At 41.5% G+C, this 26857-nt stretch overlaps 2 protein-coding genes across 3 annotated transcripts in view; one reads left to right on the top strand and one right to left on the bottom strand.

The window, feature by feature from the left end:
• Positions 1 to 2476, top strand: part of COL17A1 (collagen type XVII alpha 1 chain) — a 67536-nt gene extending 65060 nt beyond the window's left edge. The window contains exons 52-57 of the mRNA XM_058671155.1: positions 245 to 391; positions 583 to 939; positions 1371 to 1508; positions 1729 to 1791; positions 1910 to 1990; positions 2330 to 2476. Of these exons, the coding sequence (XP_058527138.1) occupies positions 245 to 391; positions 583 to 939; positions 1371 to 1508; positions 1729 to 1791; positions 1910 to 1990; positions 2330 to 2382 (839 nt within the window). The 3' untranslated portion in view covers positions 2383 to 2476. The remainder of the gene's footprint in view (positions 1 to 244; positions 392 to 582; positions 940 to 1370; positions 1509 to 1728; positions 1792 to 1909; positions 1991 to 2329) is intronic.
• A 2809-nt stretch (positions 2477 to 5285) lies between these two features.
• Positions 5286 to 26857, bottom strand: part of SLK (STE20 like kinase) — a 58114-nt gene continuing 36542 nt past the window's right edge. Inside the window, exons 12-19 of one of the 2 annotated variants that reach the window (XM_004579875.4) lie at positions 26493 to 26672; positions 23761 to 23853; positions 16862 to 16991; positions 15990 to 16114; positions 14295 to 14483; positions 13022 to 13147; positions 12589 to 12702; positions 5286 to 8769 (exon numbers count right to left, since the gene is read on the bottom strand). In XM_004579875.4, the coding sequence (XP_004579932.2) occupies positions 8623 to 8769; positions 12589 to 12702; positions 13022 to 13147; positions 14295 to 14483; positions 15990 to 16114; positions 16862 to 16991; positions 23761 to 23853; positions 26493 to 26672 (1104 nt within the window). In that variant the 3' untranslated portion in view covers positions 5286 to 8622. The remainder of the gene's footprint in view (positions 8770 to 12588; positions 12703 to 13021; positions 13148 to 14294; positions 14484 to 15989; positions 16115 to 16861; positions 16992 to 23760; positions 23854 to 26492; positions 26673 to 26857) is intronic. The other variant, XM_004579876.4, reaches the window with a different exon arrangement.

Genomic DNA, 26857 nt, shown 5'->3' with positions numbered 1-26857 from the left:
CTGAGAGGCTAGTGTGGCTTAGGGTCAGACCAGGGGCTCCTAGGCTTCATGGTGGAAGGGCTGGGACCTGGACAGGAAGGAGACTTACAGTGAGAAGGCAGATCCAGGGCAGCCCTTCCCAGAGGATACAGGCAGGAGGGCAGGCACTGTGCTGCCAGCTGCTTCAACCTCAGCCACTCCTTCCCACCAGGGGATGCTGTCCTTGCAGCATGCCCCCTGACCTTCCTGTCTCCCCACAACCCAGCTGCCGGCTTCTCCTCCATCCCAGGCCCTCCCGGTCCTCCTGGGCCTCCAGGGCCTCGAGGGCCCCCAGGGGTCTCCGCAGCTCTGGCCACCTATGCAGCCGAGAACAGCGACAGCTTCCGGAGTGAGCTGATTAGCTACCTCACAAGTAGGTGCCCTCCCATGCCCTCACCTCGGCCCTATAAGTGGCACATCAGGTGCCTGATGTTGCATGGAGACCAAGTGCATGAGGGTCCCTCCTCACCAGCACACCCCTGCTCACGTGTAGGGACCTTGAGGCCTGGGAGAGGCACCCAGGTTCCCGAGTCTCTCCACCTCAACCTGGGCTCCCGTCTGCAGGTCCTGATGTTCGCAGCTTCATCGTGGGCCCCCCAGGCCCTCCAGGGCCGCAGGGACCGCCTGGGGACAGCCGCCTGCTGTCGCTGGATGACGCCTACAGCCGGAGAAGCAGCTCCTCCTCACACAGCTCAGCTGCCCGGCGGGGCTCCTCCTACAGCTCTTCGATGGGGGGTTCCCTGGGTGAAGGGGGAGCCTTCAGTGCAGGCGACGGGGGCCCCTATGGCACCGACTTCGACACAGACGGAGGCTTTGAGGCAGCAGCAGAGGGCGGCATGTACGGTGGATCCTTACGGGCTGGGTTTGCTGGAGACCTGGATTACAACGAACTGGCTGTCCGTGTGTCCGAGAGCCTGCAGCGTAAGTAGGAACACGTAGGCCTTAGTGCTGGGGGGAGCAGGGGCTTAAGAGCCTGTGAGAGTCCCTTGGCATCCGGGTTTCAGACATTAGCCCTCCCATTTTTGGACAGCACTTCTGGAATCTGTTGGGCAGGGACTAAAGACCAGAGGCGCTGTCTTAGTTATCAGCCAGCTCAGCCCAAGGGTCCCGGGTCTGGACCTCAGTGCCGGGGAGAATCCCAAGCAGCCTAAGCAGAGGTCTTCATGCTTCGCTTTCCCACAGCTTACCTGTTCTGGTCTCCCAAGTGTCCTGGGGACCGTGACAGTTTTCTGCTGTGTCCAAAGGGCTCAGGCCCTTCTTCCCTGTGGCTTGTCTGCACAGTTAGGCACGCCCAGCAGCGGCGCTGCTCCCCAGGGCCCTGCTCCCTGCAGCCACGCTCTGGTGTTTTCCAGGTCAAGGCCTGCTGCAAGGGATGGCCTACACTGTCCAGGGCCCACCAGGTCGGCCTGGGCCCCAAGGGCCCCCTGGCATCAGCAAGGTCTTCTCTGCCTATAGCAACGTGACTGAAGACCTCATGGACTTCTTCCGCAGTAAGGACCTCCCCTTGCTTTCCCAGCACCTGTCTTGCTGCGTGGCCTGCCAGGGGTCTGCGCTGCAGACACAGAGCTCATGAAAACCCTCTTCACACTGGAGAGGTTCGTGCCCCAATCAGCTCTGAACTGTGCTTCCTCGGGCTGTCCGTGAGGCTTTGAACAGTAAACTGGGCCTTGAGGAGGCTCTAGTTAAGCCCCCTTTTTTACCTCCTTGTAGCTTATGGGACCATTCCAGGACCCCCTGGGCAGAAAGGAGAGGTGGGCATCCCAGGACCCAAAGGTAAGCGGTAACAGAGAAGCAGTCCCGTACCTGGCATCACAACCACATGGTGGTGCCTCAGCCTCTCCAGTCCCCACACTCACCTGGTACTAACTCATGTCCTTGACCGTCCCTCCAGGCGACAGAGGTGCTGCAGGACCAAGAGGTCCCTCTGGGCCACCTGGCCCTCGAGGGCACAAGGGAGAAAAAGGAGACAAAGGTAAGTGCCACAGCCACGGGCTGGGGAGTGCCAGGATGCCAGGCTCCACAGGCAGGCCTCTCGTGCTCTAGGGACAGGGGAAGGCATCAATGAAGGAAAACACTGTTGAGAATGTCACCTGACAGCAGTCACCCTGAGAGCTGGGGAGAGGGGAGAGGCATTCACATGCGTGCAGGCAAGGAGGAGGTTTGCATAAGTTCAGTCTTACGGATGTCATCTTTGAAGCTTTCTTTGCAACTAACTATAACTGCCCTAATGGCCCAAACTGAAGTTCCCCACAGGCCACAAGGCATTTTTTTAGCATATTTTTTAACTTCCTACCTGTTTTCTACCTTTCAGGTGACCAAGTCTATGCTGGGCGGAGGAGGAGAAGCATCGCCCCCAGGCCGTGAGCTAGCCTTGGCAGAGGAGGCTCCATCGCATTCTCTCAAGCACAAAGCTGATGTCTACCCTGGCCAAGAACCACCAGCAACAGCTGTAGTCTGAACAAGACAGTCTGACAGCCTCATGAGATGGACTTACAGAGCAGGTGCAATGTTTAGACTGACTTCTCTGCTATCTAGATCTGAGCTCTGGCTTCTTTAATACTTAGTTCAAGCCCCGACCTAGGAAAGCCAGTTCATACAAGGTCAGTTCGGGACTCTTGGAGCTTTGTCTACAATTGAGTCCAGAAGACAGAAATGGGATGGGGTGCCTTCCTCAAGGTGACACGGGGCGGGTGTGTCCTGGTTACTGCTGCATGGCTGTACTCGCAGCTCCTTCCTCCACTGTTCCTCTGCATTCTTAAGTCACAGAAGAGCTGGCTAAGAAGTGATGCTTGCAACTGACAAAATTCAGAAATCCATTTCCCCTAAAGGCGATGACAGGGTCTCTCATGGTTATATTATATGTGCATATCATAGTCTCACTGTGCATAGTCTCCTTAGCAAGTCTGGCTGCCGCTATGATCTGTAGCCATAGGTCCACCCTGTGGTGGATTATAGAGATGTTACACTGAACTAGATTGTAGCAAATAGGCAGGGTAGTGGCAAGGACTAAAGGAAGAGGAGGGGAAGCGAATCCCTGACACTGAGAGAGATGGCTCCTACCTGGGACGCCCCCTCCTGTCCTGTGCTGAGGACACAGCGGCGGGGCTGGGTGCAGTGGGTTTTTAAGCACTTTTCAATGTCTGAAAACGTTTGTATGTGGTCTAAGAAATGAAAAGTCATTTCAGTTGTAAAATTTCCAATTAAAGATTTTTTTTCTAAAATCATGTTTAATGTGAACTATCTGACTAGAGAAGTTAGAAAGGAAAGAAAAAGAGAATGTTCTGCGTTAATTTGGCCTAACATTATTTACATAAAATGCAAGGGAAAAAACAGCTGTATTTTAGGCCACACTTGTGGCATTTGATGTCATCACTGAGACCTTTCACAGGCCACTGGTAAGTATCTGGGACAAAGCATCTGAAGGCTTCCACTAAGCCTAGATTACTTGAAATAAGCACATGCAACAAAGAAGTAACAACATTTGCGATTGCTGCAGTGATTTATCCTGGGCCAAAGGAATACTACTAGGGCAAGTAACATGAAATATGAACATTCCTGCTGAGGAAAAATGTGTGGGTATCAGGTACCCCAAAGAGATGCACAGTAAAACCATTAAATGCAGATGACAACATACTTGATCAACTTGTCAGTTTCTTACTAGACAACTGAAAACAGGGTTAAATGAAATCTACTTCTCCACCTCTACTCTCCTCAAAGACTGACCTCTGTGTTCTCTATGATCTCTTATCCTAGAGAGGACACATATTTCCTTTCATGCTATCAAGCATCCCCCGGCACCAGCACCCAACAAACACTCTACACTGGTCTTCTGCCTCCCATACCACATCATCATGGCCACAGACAATGAGATTTAACCAAATAGTTCACATGATCTTCAGAATTTTAACCCACTTCTCATCATCTGATGAAAACTTAAACAAATGAATGCAAAAATGTACCTTTAAATAAACTTTCAAAAGAATCCACTACTTTTGCGCCAAAACTGAATTTCCCTTTACTTTTCTTACAAGTAGCTCAGGGGCTGGATTTTTGGGACCTTCCATGCCCGTGTCCTCCAGCGAGGGTCTGGCTTGAGCGCTGGCTCCTCTGCCTCTAAGGCAGCTTGCAGAAGTGTACCCTGGGAGGCAGCAAGTGCTGGCTCCAACACTGATTCCACCACCACACAGGAAGCAGACAGCTCCAGGCTCCAGCTCTGCCCTGACCTTGGCTGCTGTGGGCATTTAGTCAAGAAGATTTCTCTCTGCCCTTCAAATAAAATTAAACTTTTTTTTCTAAAAGGTAGCGTCAAAGGCTCAAGTACTGAAATTCTTTCCTTAAAGTGGTTTGTGTTTATTTGAAAGGCACACAGATCTCTAAACTGCTTGCTCACTCCCCAGATAGCCACAAAAGCTAGAGACCAGGCGCTCAATCCAGGTTTCTCATGTAGGAGGCTGAGACTGAACAACTGAGCCAGCACCTGCTGCCCCCAGGACTGTCTTAGTAAGAAGCTGGGATCCACAGCCAGAACTGGGAAAGCAAGCCAGGACCCCAGCGTGGGTCCACCTCATCGTCCCTTCTAAGAATGATTCTTACCTTAATCAGATTAGGAGTTTTCCCCTTCTTACTAGATTGACACCTTACGAAGATACCCAAGTCTTCAGAGTTCTTTGCCCAAGTGAAATGGGATGGAAGTCCAAATCCGCAGTCTCCTCTGAACAAAAGCCCGAGCGAGGATGGGCGGTTAGGAGGTGTGACCTCAGCTGGACAGCACTGGATCGGAGTCTCTTGTTTCATCTTTTAAAAAAGAAGGTCAAGAATGAGCTCAGTGGTGCACAACACTGCTAGATTAGAAAACGACATGCTCTGCCTCCCTCCAGCCACGCAGAACACTTGCCAAATGATGCTGTCTACTGCCTTACTGAATCTTGTATCTCAATGATGAAAAGATGTTATTGTAGGAGAAGTGATATCATATGATATAAAACTTGGCAAGAAGGACTATCCATCCCAAAGGGGTAAAGTGGAAGAACGTGTACATACATATTCAGTGATGTAACCTTCCAACCACTCCCCTGCCCCACAGCAAATCACCAATGAGAACTATACCCTGTGGTTTCTAACTGCGGATAGCGAGGAACGTTAGTAAAGGGATGGGAGACCCAGATGATGGTGAGTTTGAAGATACAACCTGGACTCCAAAAGCACAGTGTTCTTACGCAGGACAATCTAGTCCCAAAGTTTCTCAACAAAAAAACTGCTTCCCAAAATATAGTAAGAAATAACTTTATTTTTCATTTTCCAATATCATGATTAAAAAGACAGACTGATCCCAAGTAGACAAGAGGCATAACCTGAAACAAAATTGTTTCTGAAAATTTAGTTTGTGAACTTAACAACACCGCAAATCAGAGAATGATCACAAAAAAGCTGCAGTCAGCCAACACTTAAAAGTTGGTGAAACACTCTATTCCCAGATTAGAAGCAGAAATGTTAAAGCTTTTTCGAAAAAAGAACAGCCACAGAACAGCAACAATGGAGGCATTAACTGTTGTGCCTTCAACTTGAGAAAAGCATTTAAAAATACCATCCCATTTCCCAGAAAATAACTGATTTATTGAATCAGGAGACGATTCACACTGGAATTTTCTTCTTCTGCTTCGGTTCCAGGTTTTCTTTTGATGAACAGCATCTCTAGCTAACACTTGGACAGAATTTGGCTTCTTGAAGAGTCCTTGTGACTTCAGTATAGTGTGGGCTGGGGAAAGTGTGCTTACAAGGGAACTGGAAGAGTACAAAAAGCAGTCACTTCTGGAACTTGCTGATGCTCAAGAAATCAGAGACAAAGGTCTCATATGCCTGAGAGCTTTGTGCTTGAGGAAACACTACTTAGAGGTAGCTCTGGTTCTGGTTTATATTTCATTGATTTGTTGGGTCCTGTCACAGGAAGGTTCTAATAGCTTGAACAAGGTGAAAATACTCTGAATTTTCTCCTTTTCCACACTACAGCTTTCTCATAGGAAAGCATCAGAAAGAGCTTCATCTAACTCACACAGAACAGCAGCTAATTTAGCAACTCATACCCTGTGGGTTGACAGGACTAGGAAAGGCAGCCTGGTGCTCCAGGCTCTAGCAGCGGGACCTGCGGGAGAGCGGAGGCCTTGTGTGTCCACAGCCCTCAGGAACAAGGGCAGTTACACTCGGGTACACATGCACATCACGGCACATTCTGTGGCAGCAACAACCAAGCAAAGCAGGAAAGCATTTGGCTATGCTTACATTTCAAAGAAATCTGCCCTCCCCAATTTCCTCATCTTTAACTCCATACAAGAGAGACCATTACTACCTAGTGGAATACAGGACCCTATAAAGAGGGGCAGGTGGGTATACAAATAGCATATTCTATTAACAGAACACTTTTTGAAAATATGTAATTGTACGTGCTGAATGACTGCTTCATCTCTGCATGTCCTGCACCCACGTGGTCATAGTTGAGAGAGAAGTCAAGCAAATACTGAAAGGAAAGGGCAGATTTAATTAGGTAGGGCACAAGGGGTGCCCGGCAACTTACCCCAAGTGCTTAACTGTCCCTCTCTGGGCCTTGCCTTGATTCAAAAACTTGTCAAGCCAAAAGGATTAGGAAGAATCAGATGTTCAGACCAAACCTATAATGCAGAACTACTTAGCACACATGGCGTCATTTAAAAGATTTGAAAAAAATGCCTACTGCCTGAAGTATTCATTTGTAAAATCCCAACAAACTGAAAAATCTCAAATGAGAAAGTAGTATGAGAATCTTCTTCCCCATCCCCCTTCAATAAATCATTAAATACACTGGGCAACATAATACCATCATTTTTATCATAACAATATAAACAATTTCCATCATCATCCTGAATATTACTTTATAAAGATATATATATTTCAAAAGGCTTTCCAAACAATCTTCAACCCAGCAGTTGAGAATAAAGCATTAAGAGTTTTGTATATAGTAACACATTCATGAAGTGTATGTGTATGAATTTACAACCATACATAATATATATGTATATATATTTATATAAAAAACCAACTTGGCCAGAAGTTAAGGCTACCTACAAAGTTGTTCAAGTAATTATACTTGTCAAAACAATGATAAAGTTAACATCATACATGCATTTTTAAGTCCTCTAAACCACCGAAGTAAGGTTTAGCATCCAAAGTTTCCAAATTAACTGCAAGAAAAGTGCTACAGACATTTACATGTTCTTAATATGAAATCAGTGTTCCCAGAACATAACGTTAAAATTTTTCACCAGCCTCAAAATAATATAAAAATGGAAAACTCTTACACTTTGGGGGCAGGGGAGGTTAGATACGGCAGGCAAAAAGCACCATTTACAAATGTGCTTGCTCCTGCATCCAAGTATGGATTTAATACTGTCTGACCGGACACATGGTTGAAATTCTAAGTCTCAAAAATGACTAGGAGTGAACATTTAATTAACAATTATATATATCAGCAGTCACATGATAAAGGTTTCAGGCTTTTTCCACGCAAATCAAATAATTTAAACATGGAACAGAATAAAATCTCATTTTAAAATAACAGTCATTTCTAACATTTGTCTTAATATTTAAATCCTGTTTGAAAAAGTATTGTGAACAAATGTCTCTTAAGATTAATTTCATAAAATGTATTTATAAATATAACTCATTGCCTACAGGCTTCTGATAGTTTGAAACGAACAGAATGTGCTAAGATGGAGACAAGCTTTCTAACCAGTTCCTGTATTATTTTAGGAAATAAACTGGGACAGCTAAATTAATTTTAATTTGGCAAATTTTACATTTCCAATTTGCAAATCTAGAAAATCTTTTTTTTAAACTTTCCAAACATTATATACATGTATTTTATGATGAAGATTTCTATCAAACGCTAGAACAGATTTTAAGAATAATGCTTAATGCAAAGATGTTTTATCCCTGTTGAAAATTTAGTGCTTTAGGCACTATCTTAATAAAACTAGCACCCTCAGTCATGAAATTAACTCATGCCTAAACAGGCAATCATTTTCAACAAATTACCAAAGTAATTTTCTACTTCAAAATGACTTTTTTTATTTAAAATTAAAATATATTGATTTACTGAACCAACAGCATATTTTGAGCAGTTCATAGCTTTTTTATAAGTGCTGATTCACCAAATGAAAATAATTCAGCACAGTTTCAACTACAGAATTTAGGTCATGTAAAAAGATATTTATTAACAATACTTAGCAATGTAACAGGTTTTTAAAAATAAATTTAAACATTATTTCTCTAACAGTTTTGCAGGTAATAGTGTCTAAAGAACACACAATTTTAAGATTAATAATATACAAAGTAACCTTAGGGAAATATTACATGATGCAACTTCGCCAACATGGCCCAGCATCTGTCTTATTTCACTTTCCCCGTCATCTTTGCTTAAAATAAAATATAACACAAAACAAAATAAAACAAAAACCCTACGAAGTGAGGCAGGTGATTGTCTTCATGAGCCATTTGCTAGATTGTGGCAGAAGATGAAGAGAATGTAACAATGTACTTAGAAATCCAAACCCAGTCACAGCAGGCCTCCCATCCTTATGACCCAGTGGAATGCAAGCTGGGAATGGGGTAGAATTTCGAAATGCGGCTCTGGGCTGATGGGTTAAGGCATTCAGACTCTCCAGTCATTTTAAAGAACACTTCCTGCTCCTGGAGTTTCCTGGCAAATTCTTCTTCCAGTGTCTATAAAAAAAAGAGAGAGAAAAAAAAAATTTATGTGTTGGTACATATAATTTATTCTGACAAGAGACATAAAACTGCATGTCCAGAACACCTTCTGAGCTTTTACCATCCCTGGGCTCAAGGCTCAGCTCAGTCACATCCAGAGACACCCTGACCCATTAACTTCTCTTCAGTCCATAGTCATTTCATACTGTCAGGGACCCTTGAGGTCCGACACCCAGTGTGAGGAGGGAGAAGGTTCTAAAAAGCGCAGCCAGGGATCACACTGCCCAGGCGATCCACAAGGCCCAAGCTGAAGATGCAGTGTTGCTCTAAAAGCACGCACTCCCAGAGCTGGTGTGTTCTATCAGCAACCCTGCTTTCCCGGTGGCCATGAGGCTCTCCTGGCAGACTTGGGCCAGTGAGCAAGGGATCAGGAACATGAGCTTAGGCTATTGCCAAGTCAGCAGAAAAACCTGACACTCCAATTAAGAATATAAAAACTGTGCCAGTCCGTGAGCCTCAGGGCAGCGGGTCCAGAGGGGCCTGGGTCTCCTGGCTAGGGTCCTTGGCCCACCTCTGAGTACTGGTCCTCCTCAGTGGAAAAGACAGAGTAGTGGACAGCCGGCCCAGATCCACATGGAGAATATGGCAGCCCACTGAGCCCTGCAGGGGACATCTGCACCACTCCAGGAGGGGATCAGAACAAATTGGACAACTATCCCAGCCAAACAATGACAGCAAAACTCTGGGTGAATGGAGACTCTAAGGTCAACTATGTCAGCCAGTGGCGAGATGGGCAACATTTCAGAACCACTGAAACCACCTGGGCAGAACCCTTGGAGTGTGTGCTACACTGGGACCCTGGGTCGATATTGGGTGGCGTTTCTCCTTCCCTGGGTACTGGAGAAGTTGGGAGGCTGGGTCTGGCTTCTTTCCTTATTTCCCCCTCCCCCCAGAAGAAGAACCAGTTCATCTTCACTTCCCCATATTACAGAACAAAAAACAGCCAGTGCTTGATAAATATGTGAGATGCAGTTGTGATCTGAATGTTGTGTCCCCCTCCTTCCTAGAAAATTCTCATATTTAATCCCAAATGTGATAGTATTCAGAAGCTGGGCCTTTGGGGTGATTACATCATGAAAGTGGAATTCTCATGCCTGGCTCTTCTGTGAGAAGCTGAAGGGAAAGTTTGTCCCCCTTCACCACGTGAGGACAAAATGAGAAGGCAGCTGACCATGATCCAGGAGATGACCCCTACCACAGCCTGACCACACTGTTACCCTGCTCTGGCCTTTTCAGCCTCCCATTTGTAGCATGTCTGCTACAGCAGTCCAAACAGCTTAAGACAGGCAGCAATGACTTCGTGGATGTGACTGAAGGCTAAGGGCTTTTGTAAAGGTATAAATTACAAGGCAAGACAGGATAAAGGAAGCTGTCTTAGAAGAGGTGAGACATGAGCAGAGTCTGAAGGAAAGATGACGAGATCAACAGGATGGGGCAGGCACACACAGTGGGCCAAAACAATGGCTCAGCAGCAGGAACCCACAGAGCTGACATAAAGACCAGTGACTCCCCCAGGCTGGACCCGGAGTCTCCAGGCAGTGGGACAAAGCTGCCAAGGTCATGCAGCACTAGGAAAGCTTCAACGTCAACCTGAGGCACTGAGATTAGCACAATCACCACAATAGTATCAGAGATGTTCTTACAAAATAAGGATTCTGGGGATGTGAGACAAGTAGGAAGCAGGGACAGGGTGCAGACTAGAGGGCCAGGGGGGCACTACTGGACAACCTAAGCAAGTAGTCGGCTAAGGACAGCAACAAGATTAAGTGCAAATACTAGGAAGAGAACAAGAATTGGCATCTAATGGAAATGGGACATAACTGAGAAACCAATCAGGTTTCCAGCCTGGATGTCAACTAAGAGGACAGAAATATCTGCAGAAGAACTGGCGTCAGGTGAGACTGCAGGAAGAGCTCAAGGTGAGACAGACACAAAAGAAAAGACGCTAAATAGGTTGGCTCTCTGCTGAATTCACATTCTTCAGTCAACACTCGATAGGTTTGATTGATCGTTTGATAATGTGTCAGAAATGTTCTATTTGCAAATAGCTTAAATTCTCAAGGAAAAAGAACAATAAACAAACACCTGAAGGTGAATGATATAAAGAAAGAAAAAATGTCTGGGTGGGCATGAATGATATTTTGTATCAGTGATCAAAGGAAGAAAGCATTTGATGAGACTACATGACCAAGGGCCTGAATGACATAGAAGCATAACTTCAAAATGGGATATGGGAGGAGAGGCGGGCACCAGCACATCAATCAATTGGCTAATCCTCCCCTAAAGCACCAGGATCCCATATGAGCACTAGTTCTTGTTCTGGCTGCTCCACTTCCCATCCAGTCCCTACTTGTGACCTGGGAAAGCAGCAGAGGACGGCCCAAAGCCTTGGGACCCTGCTCCTGCATGGGAGACGCAGAAGAAGCTCCTGGCTGCTGGCTTTGGATCGGCTCTGCTCTGGCCACTGCAGCCACCTGGGGAGTGAACCAGCAGATGGAAGATCTTTCCGTCTCTTCTGCTCTTTGTAAATCTGCCTTTCCAATAAAAATTAAAAAACCGAAAAAAAGATTGGGATGTGGGGGGTTTAAAGCCAAACTGTTAATGATAAAAATACCAAATTATACCAACAGCAGACAGTCACTGAACCCTGAGCGTGACGCAGGTAGTGGGATCAGTACCACTCAGTTGTCATTTCTTGTAGCTTTATTAACATCCTTATACAACCCAATTAAGAGGTAGCAACGCCAGTTTCTACAAATCAGGAAAAATTAAGTGTAGAAATACTAACTGATGAAATTCATCAGTAACTGTCACGACTGAGATTTGAATCCGCATCTGTGTATTTCTGGCACATAAAAGGGGCCATAAGATAATTCAGAGTTCACAGAAAATGAACTTGAAAAAAGTTTCTTCGTTTACTTTCTGAAGTCCCTGCATACGTTATCTTTTTAAGTTACTGAGTGGACTCATCAAAGAAAGGAATGACTGAAACATTTGGCAGAAGACGCAGAGAAGAGCAAGGTTTAAGTCTGAGGGTTAGCACAGGCGAGGGATCACACAGACAGACAGAGCTGAGATGACTCATGAGGGAGACCAGCCTGGAGGCAGGCAAGTGCAAATAAAGGGAAAGGAAGCAGCAGAGGAGCAAGGTCATCCTCCTTACACTAGATTTAACTTTGCATTTGGAAGGATTATTAATTAATTAATTTACATGACATCCAAGGGATCCCTAACTTGGCTCCAAGAAACTGCTCCAGACATCCGATCATCACTGTCCCTGCTCGCTCCTGAATGCCTACACACAGGTTCACACACAGCCCTGCTCAAACACCACCCAAATGCTCCAGTAACAGGCAACTACTTAAATTCCAGAACTTCAGTTTCACTCATCCTCTACTTCAATTGCACCCCCGCCCCCCGCAACCCCCCCCCACCCCCGTTTCTGCTGCACTCTGTTGGGGGTCCTGCCAAGCGCCTATTCACCTTCAAGCCCTGCTGGGCTCCCAAGGCACCTCTTCCCCAAGGCCGCCTCTGCCTTCCAGGCTGACTGAACCTCTCCTCTCCTTCACTGTCCTTAGCCTGTCCCCTGGACCGACATCCTCTGCAGCCATGACCCTCAGAATTGATCACTAAGTGGCATTCAGTTCTGAATCTGCTGTCTTTCCATTTATCTCCTGTCCCTGACACATGAACTGATACAGAGGGAAAAGAGCCAACAACTGGGTCACGGACGAGTGCATAAGTAGCATTTTAATTAAACTGTTTAAAAATTACCTTTTTCCTTGGTCTCAACTTCTCCCTCCACTCTTTTAATTCTTGGCTGTGCTCCTCATCTAGCTCTTTTAACTTCTGCGTCTCATGCTCAACCAACAGGTGACATTTTTCATTCTAAAAATAAAGTCATATTAAAAAAAAAACACTTCAGATGAACTAAGCAAATTTTTCACAAACACAACTTGTTTTCCAAAATAATAATTTACTCATCAAACATCAACCACTACTGAGGTTTCAAATTATCCTTTAAAAAACAAGAACCATCATCACATGTTCAGGAGCTGTAACAATTTTTGCATCTCTAAAGAACACAATGATTTCAATTGCAGCATTTTCAATTGTATCATGTGCCATTTCATCCGATGAACCGCGATCTTCCCGAAGCAGCCCTCGTGTGTCGCTCCTGGAGCTTTGCTCTGGCTCTGCATCTCACCTGGAGCTGATGCAGTTCTCGCACATTAGCTTCACACTGCAGCTGAAGATCCCGCATCTGATTTTCATGTTTTTGATGCTGAGCCATTCTTTCATTTTTCTGCCTCTTCTCTTCTTGGGCTGCAAACTATAAGCAAGAAAAAACAAAAGACACAAATTATGGCTAATGAGAAATATAATTTCTACAAATTCCAAAAGTGTGGTTAAGGGATTTAACAAGTTAAAAAGAACAATTACTTAAGATGTAACTAGTAACACGCTGTAACTCAAAGCTAAGAGTTCACATACTGACTTGGCAGGAATCACCTGACTAAACCTTGATCCTGCCATCTGCTTACTGACCTTATGAGACCTGTGACAGTATAGAGACCACAATGGGGCCATACATGTTGGCTACAAAGCAGTCAAAGGGGCTGGTGTTGTAGTGTCATGGGGCAAGAAACTGCCTGCAATGCCGTCTTTTATATGGCTGGCTCCACTTCCTATCTAGATCCCCACTAATGCCCTTGGGAAAGCAGCAGCAGATGGTCCACATGGGAGAACCAGATGAAGCTCCTGACTCCTGAGTTTAGCCTAAGTCTCAGCTACTGCAACCACTTGGGGAGTGAATCAGTAGAAGGCAACTTTCTGTCTCTACCACTCTCCTTTTTGCCAACTCTTTCAAATTAATGAATAAGATAAATCTCAAAAAACTGAAGAGAAAAAACCTGTCCAAGTCACCTCATTCCCAAGGACTGACCCTAGAACCAGTTCAGCCCAGGATTTAGTGAGGGGCATGGCAGGAAAGCCTTTGCTCTCTGCAGCCACCACTCTGGGAAGATGTGTTGGTGTGCATATACCATGCCTCTAGTCCCAGCCCACAGACTGAAGTGCACACCAAAAAGCCTAAGCCAAATATTTACAAAATAATTCCGTGATATGACAAAGGTCATTCAGAGCCTCTGCAGCCTGAAAGAGAGGAGGGGGTGAGGCAGCAGGCCAGGCCTTTGGGTGAGACTTCTTATTTATTAGAGTTCCTGCATTCAAGTCCCAACTCCACTCCCAATTCAGCTTCCTGCTAACGCACACTGTGGGAAGCAACAGATGATGGTTCCAATCCTTGGATTCCTGCTGCTCGTGTGAAAGACCCAGCTTGAATTCTCCCCTCCCAGACACGGAGAACATTTGAAGAGCGAACCAACAAATGGGAGAACTATCTCTGTTTCACATAAAACAAACTTAAACACACACTCAAACACACATTTATTTTAAAGGAGTAGCTTTATTATTTTTACCTGTTTAATTTTGTCACGGTCTTGATCTGGTGTGGCTGTTGAGTTGATCCTCAAGCTTTTCTTAAACATAGCCATTCGAGTCTTGGCTTCACTGCGTTGAATCTTGGGCAGTCTTGCTCTTTCTTGAGTCTGTCTGTTTTTCAACTCCTCAATAAGTCTTTGATTGTAACGCTGCATTTGTTCTGTTTCCTAGGAAAGTTTTAAACAGAACCCAAAGGTGTATATTTAACACTCGGTTCCCACATGCATGTTCAAATATATCATTCTGCGGCTGTTTTCCATATTCATTCTTGCACAGTGATCAGTAACATGTTAGGCAAATTAAGGCCAGTGCCTTGTGTAGCTAAAGCCTCCACTTGCAGCATTAGCACCCTGTACAGGCACTGGTTCATGCACCAGATGCTCTGCTTCCCATGCAGCTCCCTGCTAATGGCCTGGGAAAACAGCTGAGAATGGCCCAAAGCCTTGGACTCCTGTACCGATGTAGGAGACCTGGAAGAAGATGCTGGCTCCTAGCTTCAAACTGGCCCAGCTCTGGTCATTGTGGCCATTTGAGGAATCAACTAGCAGATAAGAGATCTCTCTGTAACTCTACCTTTCAAGTAAAACTAAATGAATCTTTTAAAAAAATTATTAGTAACAAGCAGCCTAACAGTATTTTGAACCATTGTGGCACAGCATGTCAGATTTCTAATTCAGTTCCCTACTAATTCACCTGGGAGAGCAGTGGACATAGATGTAGTCTATCTCTGCCTCTCATATAGTTTTTTTTTTCAAAACTTGAAAAACAAACAAAAAGCCATCATTTGGCACACCTGTGTCTCCTCCCTATCTGACTGGGTGGTCTTCAGGCTCAGCTCTGCCTCTAATCCCAACTCCGAGCTCATGCACACTCTATCTGACTGGGTGGTCTTCAGGCTCAGCTCTGCCTCTAATCCCAACTCCGAGCTCATGCACACTCTATCCGACTGGGTGGTCTTCAGGCTCAGCTCTGCCTCTAATCCCAACTCCGAGCTCATGCACACTCTATCCGACTGGGTGGTCTTCAGGCTCAGCTCTGCCTCTAATCCCAACTCCGAGCTCATGCACACTCTATCCGACTGGGTGGTCTTCAGGCTCAGCTCTGCCTCTAGTCCCAACTCCGAGCTCATGCACACTCTATCCGACTGGGTGGTCTTCAGGCTCAGCTCTGCCTCTAGTCCCAACTCCGAGCTCATGCACACTCTATCCGACTGGGTGGTCTTCAGGCTCAGCTCTGCCTCTAGTCCCAACTCCGAGCTCATGCACACTCTATCCGACTGGGTGGTCTTCAGGCTCAGCTCTGCCTCTAATCCCAACTCCGAGCTCATGCACACTCTATCCGACTGGGTGGTCTTCAGGCTCAGCTCTGCCTCTAATCCCAACTCCGAGCTCATGTACACTCTGGAAGGAAGCAGACAGCGCCTCTAGAGCCTCATCAGCTGCTGTTACCTGGAGACGCTCTGACACGGCCCGGCCGTGGCTGCTACAGCTATTTAGGGAGTGATCTTTGTCTCTCTTTCAAATAAAATATGAAAACACAAATTCTTATGAAAATACAATTGAAGGATAAAAGAAAAAATCCAAATATCATTCTCTAAGGAATATAATCTTCAAACTATTAATTTTGTAAACTAAAATGAACAAAAAAAAAGAAAAAATTTTCCTTTAATTAACCTTTTCATGCCGCTTAAGTAGCTGATGTCTTTGCATAAAATACTGATCCTTAAGTTGCTGTTTGAGCAGCTGATGTTTTTCTTGCAAATGTCGTTCTTCAAGCTCCCAAATCGCAGCTTCTCGAGCTAGGACAAGAAAGCAACGTTCTTAAATAACAGACTGATGGAATTACAACTCCTTATGAAGGACTGTACTGTTGTAACAATAGGGGGGAAATCAGCTGGGGGTGTGAATTTGGGGGGTGGGGGAAGTTCCAGACTCTACGAAGTTGCAGCATAAACTTATAAATTAAAAATTTTTTAAAAAATTTAAATGTCATCTTGTTCTTTTGACTACCGTGTTTGGTCTTTCGTTTTAGTATTTACATAAAAGTATTCCATAAACAATAATTTAACATACACAATACACATACTGACATTCTAACTCATAAAGGATATTTTATCAATGTAAAGATAGTATCTACTAGCACTTTCCATTCTATTCTAATGGCCTATAGAGAATGTTCTATCATGACAACCACAATTCTAAATAATTATCTTAAAAGCAAAAACATGTAAGTTGATTTGTTAAGAGGAGTAAGTACTTAAAATTCTATTCTATCATGTGGCTATTAGGTATATCAATAATTATAAGGCATAATGAAAACAAATTGTTCACATTTCTAGCATTCTATTGACAAATAATTGAATAAGGTATATGCTCACACTGTCAAAAAATTGTGCATATTGTAGTACTTAATTTTAAAAAAACGTTATTTACCATAACTTAATTCTTCCTGCTACCACCCTAGCAAAGGAAAGAATTCAAATTATTTCCCAAGTACATCTTAGCATGTTTCTTTATATACACAATATGCTGCAAAATTTCTATACCTCTCATGAGCTGTTGTTTGTTATTCAGGCACTCTCTCTCAATATTGGCTAACTCAGCCTTCTGTTGCTGGATAATCTTTTTCAGAGAGCCATCTAATTCTTGTTGTTGCTTCTGAACAAATTCTTGTTCCTATCAGACACAGTCAACCAACAATTAATAAAGTATCCACTGCACTAAACATCCATTTGTCTAAATGAATATTTATATTTGTGGTTAACAAGATTTCTAAACCAAGTTTACAAAGTAATCAGATTTTTTAAAATACCAACACTGCACTATACATATAAAGTATAAATGTACTAACCACCAAGTTCAACCCAGAAGTATTACAAATTCAATACCAGAAGTATTACAAAACATAATATGCTGAATCACCATTTAAGAATGACAGAAACAAAAGAAGTTGATATCCCACTCATAATTAAAATCCCCTATTATTCTGGTGTCTTTAAGAACATAACACATGTATAGGCTCTAAAGCTTACTATTCATTTCACAACGGTGTAAAAAAATTAAAATAACAAAGAAATGCAATAACAAACTAAAACAAGTCAGAATTTTAAACTCTATTATGCCAAATGATAGAGTTACAATGAAACACCACAGCTACATTCACAGAGAAAGATGGTGTCTACAAGCTGTACCAAAAATCAATAGGACTTAAACAATACAAAGCTAGAGTAATTCAAACTAAGACCAGAAAAATGAGTTATACATTATAAACATATAATAAAATCCTATAATACTGAATTCAACCAACACATTTATGATTCACCAATTCATCCAAATATTTACTAATCATAGTTCTTGGCAAATTTCTGTGTTAAAAAAAATCCTTCAATTACTATGTAAGAAAAAGAAATAGTGACAAAGTTTACCTGCTAAGATCATGCATTTACAGAAGGAAATGAGTAACATCCAGATTAAATCTGTTTGAATCGCCCTCTCTCTCAGTAATTCGCAGCACTTGGTGAGTAGCTCAAGGGATATTCAGATTTAAAATGTGGCGCTGAAGCAGCAGTCCACCTATAATTCCTATTCTTACACATCCCAGAGAAAATCAAATCCCAAAACCTATTTGGAACTGGACATTCTGACAGGGTCTGGATCACAATCGGCCCAGGACTTAGTGCACAAGCATCCAGCAATCTGCACAGGTATTTGCCTGCCCACAGTGGGGTCTGAGACAACACCGTTCATGTGTCTTCTTAAAGGAACCTGGAGTCACGAAGCACTGCTCTCTCAACTACATCATAATTTGCATGTTAGCAGGAATACAAAGCCAGCAGAAGGAAAAGACAAATGAACAGCACTATAGAACACATTATCATTCTGATTATAGACACCCATATCACAGCCAAAAATTTAATCTATAAACATTTAAATTCAACTATCTATACCAGCACTTTTGAGCTTTCTTTAAGCAGACACAAAACCTCCAGGCCCTCTGAGCAGTTATAACAAAGAAAGTTGTTCAGGCTGTGCTTTGCTTTTTTCTACAATCTGTAATGAAAATTACCTTGTTTCTCTAAATTCAATCAAAATATTTCTAGATGCAAACCTGCTTAACAGACTTAATATAACCTTCAGGTATATAAAAAAGCTTCTTCACTCAACAATTTTATCGCTGATTTTCATAAAGGATTTTTTAAAAATATCTGTATGGAAAGAGACAATAGGTCCAACCTAACTAGCATAAATACAAATCTCAAACTCAAAAGAAACAAATGCAAAAACACAGAATGAGATGAATAAACATGTGAAAAAGTAAACTTAAGCCAGTAACACTAAAAAAAAACCTTAATTTTTTTTACCTATGCAATTTCAAATCATATTAGTATAATACATTAATGTCTTGATTAAACAAGGTAAAAAAAATTCAGTTCAAAGAAAACCTTTATTAAGCACTTGGTAGATGCTGGACATGTACCAGTTACAGGATTACTAGAATTAACAAGAGACAATCCTGCCTTCTCGAAGTAAGACACTACTGGTATGTCCATGCCCTAAAGATTGCAGATTGCTTCTCTTAGCACCACACTTTAAAAAATTCAAAAGCAAATCTCAGAAAACTCAAGGCTAGGAAATATAGAGCCAGAAGTCAGGCCTCACAATGACTGAAATAATTACAAAATGTTGAAGCAGCTAACATAAAATTTTAAGAAGGATTAGCAGTTAATACAGCAACAGAGAGAACTAGCACTCCACTGCTCTGAAAAGTTAAAAGTTAAAATAAGCATCAACAACAACAACAACAAGACAGGCAATAATAAATAAATGTATGGAATGCTTCTTCACAATCAGAGATAGCAAATAATCAAACTCTCATAAATTAACAGAATGTAGATGACTACATACGAGACACTACACATGTCTTTTTAAAATCAAGTCTAAAAAGTATCTGTTGCGGTACTAGGCGTTCTCCGCAGACTCCAATGTAACACCATGTCCTCCATATGTACTTGGACATGCTGTCCACTGCTCCATCTAAGCCACTGAGGAGGCCCAGCTATGATACATGCAATCCACAATCAAACCTGGTACCACAACAGAAGACGGAGGACAGAATCGATCAACTACCCCAACCAAGTGTTGGCAGTGAGTATCTGGGCAAATGGAGACTCTCAGATGAGAGTTCATTGTGCTTGGAGTGACAAGATCAACAGAACTGCTGAATTATCGAAGCCTCTTAAGCAGGACCCTCAGAGCATGCCCCACATCGGGGACCCTGGGGTGGTGTCGAGTGGCTGTCCTCCATCCCGGGCTACAGAGGTATTTGGGAGGCTGGATGTGGCTTCTCTTCTTATCTCCCCTCACTTCCCCAAGATACAGGAAGGAAAAATAAAGAATGTGGAAATGGTGATCTCACCCACCTTCCTGTATCCCTTCACTATGTAAAAAAATAAAAAACAATGGGGAAAAAAACATATCTGAAAAAGTTCTATATCAACTAATATATTTCACTATCCAGAAAGAAAATGAAATTTTAATATTATGGAGCAATCATTCACTTTCCTAACTTCAAAAGCCAAGTACAATAGGATATGCAATTAGAAATTATAAACTCAGAGCAGACTTTGTAATTAGAAAGTAATAACAAGAAATATTATTCCAAAAAGACTTCACAAATTATATTCATCTTATAAAAAAGATAATCATTAAAAGTGACAAAAGACAGCACAAGATCCCAAACCACAAAAACCAAGTCATTTTTTAAAATGGACATGTACACCGTGAAAAGGCTGCTCCTTTCTAAAATGTAGCTTTAAAATGTCAAGAAATTTTATCAATTAATTATATAACTATAATCATTAGAAATTCAACCCTGGATTCTAGAAAACTCAAAGCAAAGATTAGGATACAGTGGACTTTTTGTATAGAATTTGGTCACCTTTAACTCAAAAGACTGATTCAAAAATGGTAATGATCAGAAAAGTGATAATAATCAGAATTCCTCATGTTAAAAAAGATCAGTGTTTCATGTATTCTCTTAGGGTAACATAAAGAGCCAAACATCTGCCAATAATTTAGGGAAGACAGGCATTAAAATCAAGTTGTATTCTATCTATTTCTGTCACATATATCAAACAGTGAAATCAGTCTTAAATGAGCTGATCATATTCCTATGCAGGCTCTGAAAAAGAACACAGCTTGGAATTCCAGAATTAATTTAAATTACAGAAAGGAGAATAGCAATTTACTATTCACCACTGACATTTTTGAATAAATGGATACTGGAACTAAGTGAGACTAAAGCCACTACTTTTTAGCAAAGCTTTTCTGACCATATCCATAATTAAAACAACTACACAAACATTTATGCAATCAAAATGTCACTTCACACAAAAACAACAATCTAATCACAGCATTCAATTTCTCACATGTGCAAAGTTTTGTGAAATATCACTGGCAAGACATTTTACGTTTTAAAAAGATAAAATTTTCTACTAAAATTTGCAGTGAGGTAGAGAAAGAAAAAGAGCACTGTATTAGAAGTGTCCTTGTTCTGAGTTTGGGACTGGTTTCTTAGGTCACTTTAGGCAGCTCATTTAAGGTTTTGTGCCCCCATCTCCTGGTGTAGAGATAACCTCCATCCCTCTCTCAGGGTGGTGGTAATAAAGACTCCGCCCTGAAACAACATGAAGCTGCTGTCAGGTCTTCACTGTGATTGTCATTACAAACGTTATCATCGACTGATCTTCCAGATCTTAGTAAGTGAAGTCAACGTTGAAAAGGCACATGTGAGCCAAAGAAAAGTCAGTAAAACAGAAGAGGGCATCTTCCTCCGGGCACATGTGACTTACATCCTGCATTTGGGCGTTGAAGACTGCACAAGATGACAACTGAAAAGACTGAATCATGACCTGAGCCACACCCTGTGGATTAGAACACAGTGAACCTCCTCGCTGAGGATGCATCTGAGTGATAATTACACAAATGCTGAGTTTCCTGAGACCTGGAACAAGTCAATTAACAGAGAGGGACTTTTTTTCATCTGTAGAAAGATTTGAACTAGGTCAGCAGTTTCCACCTCTGTTGTGCCGTTGTTGTTTTAAGCAAGAAAGATCTCCTTTAAAAAATAATCTCAGTTTATATACCAGATCATAAAACAATGCTGAAACAGATGGGCCCACAGTCCCACAGTCCTTGCCTTTTTTAAGGATTTCCAAACATGCTTCTTCGAAACTCAAGAGTTCCTGAGAATACATTCTGAAACCACAGGACTGGCAGCTGAGTAAATATATTCCCACTCCTTGCCTATGTGGTTATTATTTATAAATTCTCAGAAAAAGCTAAAATATCAAGTTTCAGCAACATCAAAAGCAACAGAGAAACATTTTTGAAATGTTTTAGATCACTAAATTCCTCATTAAACTTGCAGTGAGAATGTACCATGCCAATTGGCTGTAGTTGAAAAGTAAAAGCCAAACTCTTCCCCATCTGCAAATTATGTGAAAAATCACCAGCTAAGTCTTAGTAATAAACAGAGTCACCTAATTCATTAAATATTAAATTCTCAATTACCTAGAGTTTGATATATTCTGGAATTTAAAAAGAACTCTATATTCCTTTGAAAGGCAAAATCATATTGTTACTGATCTGAAATCTATAAATAAGCCAAAAGTTTACGTACAGCCAGAAATGGCTTTCTAAACCTTTACTTGCTGACAAGGAACAGCCAAAAACACTGGGTCAAACAGGTAAGAATCTAGATGGGGGCCGGCCCCTTATGGGCACTGGTTAGAAACCTGGCTGCTCCACTTCTGATTCAGCTCTCTCCTAACACGCCTGAGAAAGTAGCAGAAGAGGGTCCAAGCCTCTGAGGCCCTGCACCCCTGAGGGAGACCGGGTGTGGCTTCTGGCTTCTGGCTTTGCTGCAGTCATGGGGAAACAGCAGAGGGAAGATCTTTCCCCTGCTCCCATCCCCTTAGCCTCTTTCTCTCTAACTCTACCTAATAAATAAATAAATCTTAAAAAAAAAATGTTTTTTTGATGAGACAAAGAGCAAGTGTCTTTGATATGAGAAGCAACGTAAGCTGGTGGTTCCGTGTATCCAACCCAGACCTAAATCTGACTCACAGAGAAGCCTGGCTCTGCCATCGACCCTCGGTGCGACCCTGGGAGAATCCCTCCAACTTCCACGATTCTAGGTCCCTAATGTGTGAACAGCGGTGATGACTGCTCTGAGATGAAATGAGTTCAGACATGTAAACCATCTGGGATAGTACCTAACAGTCTGTAAACACTGTCTCAACTCTCATCACTTTAAAGGAAGATGCGCCACACCAGGATGATAAAATGCTTTACTGGCTCATGCCAAGGACAGAACAACAAATATGCAAACTCAATCGAAAAAACTAACTTTATTCAATTTTTTAATTCTAATATTTTATTCCTCTTTTTTTTCATGGTGTTTAAAATATTCTATCCTCTAAAATGATGACAAAGATATGGCCATTTTAAAATATTCCTGCTTTGAAAAGAAAAAAATATATAATGGCAAAACCCATGTTGTCTTCGGTGGTTTTTGCTCTTTCTATGTTTCCTTCTATGAGTCTATCAAACCCAAGAGTGGCAACCACTTTTAAAATCACATAAAACTTCATTAAAAAGGTTTAATGCATAGATATCTCTGCCTCTTCTTCTTTCCACTGACATGGGGAATTTAACACTAAACTTATTTTTCTCCTTGTCTCAGGCTGACTGCAAACTTAATTAAAAGACTCTAAGTATTATAATATTCTATAAAAGTTATCTGATATGATTCCATAAAATTCCACTAAAATACTCATGAATCTAGTTTTATATACAAAAAAATAACCCATTTTCTGATAAGGCTTTCTTATCACAACCTGGAATCAAGTTCCTTACATAAAATGGCACATCTGTTTAACAACTGGACTCTGAATCACAAAGAAAAACATATCTAATATTTAAAATCTGGTTTTAAAGTTGCTTATGTTGTAGAGCTTAAAAGTAATAAAGGTTTGATCTGTAATTAAACATTATCACTTGTCATCTAAATTTGAACTTCATAAAAATAAAGGCCTATTATCAACATTTATTACCACCATTCTTCCATCCTAAAAATCTAATCACACAACACAGGCACTGCTAGTTAAAAATGCAGACTTCTACTATGATCAAAACAAAATAACAAATTATACATCAATATATTTGTTTACTTCACCCACAGTCAATATTTCATATTGATGTCACTTAAATGTCACTATAGTATGATTTAGTACTACATAAAAGGATGGTCCTGGGAATCTTTGGATGGGAAGTAGTCAACATCAATAATCATGACAGTTAAAATCACCTTCCAACCACAGCCTACTGAACTGGCAGGAGACACTGCTTTCTGTTTTTAGTAGCATTAAGCTGCTTCTGTTACCTGAGCATGCTGGGTTTGTGCAAGCTCCTCTCTCTTGCGTTTCAGGAGCTCTTTTCTCAGCTCTCTGGGTGCTTTCTCCACTTCATTTAAAACCTACAGTGTATAAGCATGCAGGAGGTGGGGAAATAATTTCTCCACAGCAAGCATTTAGGTGAGCAGACAAGCTACAAGCCAAATATGAAAGCTGTTAAAAAAAGGCTCTTTCCAACATGCATTAGCAAGGTGTTAGCTTGGTGAAAAGGAATAAAAGGATGGAGCATGCTTAATTTCAGTGCAGGAAGGAACATTACACACGCAGAGGTTAATCAGCTGCTTAGCTATTCCTATGTATCACTTTCTCACTTAAAGATTCAAAGAAATAGTGAAGGATTACATGCAGCTCTGATGCTGAATTTGAAAGCCTTCTTGAAAGATCCTAATATTTCTACTGATATAAGGAAGATAATGTTATTTATAGAAGTGCAAAGTTTCATAACCGGCTTGATAACACCAGAAATAATTCTAAATAAAATCCACTTACTGAAGCCAAAAATAAACAAACAAAATCACAAAAAAAGTAGGCCTCAGAATACACAAAGGAGAAGTAAATATATACTGTCTTTTCATAAAACATACTATTTTATGTATGATATGATAAAATGTGAACATCTCTAATGACTTTATGCAGGAGTAGAACAACATTCTCCTTTGCTGACAATTAATGCCAAGCCTGTCAATTTTAGATTTAGGAATGTTTAGTAAATGCTTAGTAAACTGTGATTTATTAAGCAAAAAAAAAGTATAGTAAAGAAAAAATATTTTCAGGCCCGGCGGCGTGGCCTAGCGGCTAAAGTCCTCGCCTTGAATGCCCTGGGATCCCTTTTGGGCACCGGTTCTAATCCCAGCAGCTCCACTTCCCATCCAGCTCCCTGCTTGTGGCCTGGGAAAGCAGTCGAGGATGGCCCAATGCATTGGGACACTGCACCCACGTGGGAGACCCGGAAGAGGTTCCTGGTTCCCGGCTTCAGATCGGCGCGCACTGTCTGTTGCGGCTCACTTGGGGAGTGAATCATCGGATGGAAGATCTTCCTCTCTGCCTCTCCTCCTCTCTGTATATCTGACTTTGTAATAAAATGAATAAATCTTTAAAAAAAAAAATAAAGAAAGAAAAAATATTTTCAAGATCCTTTAATAGTTTCAGAGTCCTAGATGTGCTACTCAACCTAACAATACACATACAACCTACAAAAGTAAATATATTTTCAAGATACTTTTAATCTTTTCAAAGTCCTAGATGTGCTATTCAACCTAACAATACATCTACAATCTACTATGAAAAACAATTGTGTGTTTACAAGTAGAAGCACCAAAAGAACCAGATTCCAAATCACCACATGCCAAGATGGTCCAAGAAAGAGACTGATTCTGATTTAACACAGTGCACTTAAAATTTCCCACCAGTAATCCCTCATGAAACCAAATCACCACCAAAAGGAAGAGATTCCCCAAATGCAAGAAGTTTAGCAACAGAAAAAGAATACATAATTATTTAAAATATATAAATCTGATATAAAGAACTGCTTCTCAATTTGAAAAAATCCACCATTGTAAGAATGTTGAAGCCTAATAAAGTAATACTCATGGTATTTAAAACAATTGCCAGTAATACTCATGGTATTTAAAACAATTGCATACAGTAAGTGATAACATTATTTTTTATAAATGGTAGTCATAATCAAAATATAAATCATTTCACTCATCTTTACCTAAAAATACAGGACATAATATATCTATTAACGTTCAACTCTAACCTTTTTAAAATGCAACCTTATGATTCAGCAATATTATGCTCAAATTTGTTCACAATTTAAATGTTAAAGTCAATGGGTACAAACAAATGCAAAAACGCATTTACTAAATTACCTGACATTTTTACGTTCCAATTCATATAAATAGAATTGACAGTAATTATTATCCCTGTGGTTTTTTATTATCATAAAAAGGCAAATCCTCCTTCTATCCTAAAAACACAGTATAAATCATAAAATCACCTCTCAAAATTGTGATCCCTAAAGTTAGCTTGATTTCACTTTGGGGACAAAACACACTAATATGTAAATTCTCCTTCCGAATCAATGACAAACTTTCATAGCAAATACAACGCCAAGTAAAAACTATGAAAAACCATTGCAGAAAAAACTAAAAACTCCAAATATTTTTCCACTTTTGATTTTCCAAGAATCTCTGAATCTGATGAGTTCACACATACTTCAAATTTATGATTTTCCACTTTTTGTCTGGCAAATATCCAAGAATGTCAGTAAAGCTAGTCAGGAAAGTATGTATTAAAGATAGGATTTAAAGATAACAAGTATCTAGTAAACTCAATCACTGGTGCCGCTGGCAAACAAAATGTTTTCTTGAAAAGCAGATTTCTATGCAAGCCTTAAATACTGCACCATTAAGACTAGGAACAGTATATCAGAATATAGATTACACTTAATTTGAAGGCTTTACTCAACGTGTGACTAGACAGGAAGTTGCAACTTGAATAGGTTGAATAGGTTTCTAAAACCTCTTTCACTCCAGTTTTCTTAACAGAAAAATGGGGAGGACACCTGGTCTTACTACTACCCTGCAAGACTACTACGAAAACGACTCAAACAAAAGTGTTATTTCATGATTAAACATTATTCCTAATTCTCTGGTCACAAATCAGGTTTTAGTAATTAAAAAAACATAGTTACACTTACCTCCTTCTTTCGATTCTTCAGCATATTCTGGAACTTGGACAGCTCTTTCTCTTGTTCTCCTTTAATGCGCTTCGCTTCATCTCGCAATCGATTTGTATGTTCTTGTTCCAGACGTTCAATGGTCTGTTTCTGCTGCTTTTCTAAATTCTCGATTTCTTGGTCATACTGTCGCTTTTTACTCTGTAAAACAATGTGTCTTAAGATCATATAATTTTTCCTGTCACCCATTTGCCTGCCTGCAGCGTCAGTTCACATCCCAACTACACTTCTGATCCAGCTCCCTGCTTACGGCCCGGGAAAGCAGCAGAGGAGGGCTCAAGTGCTTGGGCCCCTGTACTCAAATGGGAGACCCCAAAGAAGCTTTT

The sequence above is a fragment of the Ochotona princeps genome, chromosome 13, assembly GCF_030435755.1.
Source record: "Ochotona princeps isolate mOchPri1 chromosome 13, mOchPri1.hap1, whole genome shotgun sequence".
NCBI lineage: Eukaryota > Metazoa > Chordata > Mammalia > Lagomorpha > Ochotonidae > Ochotona > Ochotona princeps.
This window is presented reverse-complemented; position numbering and strand designations above follow the sequence as displayed.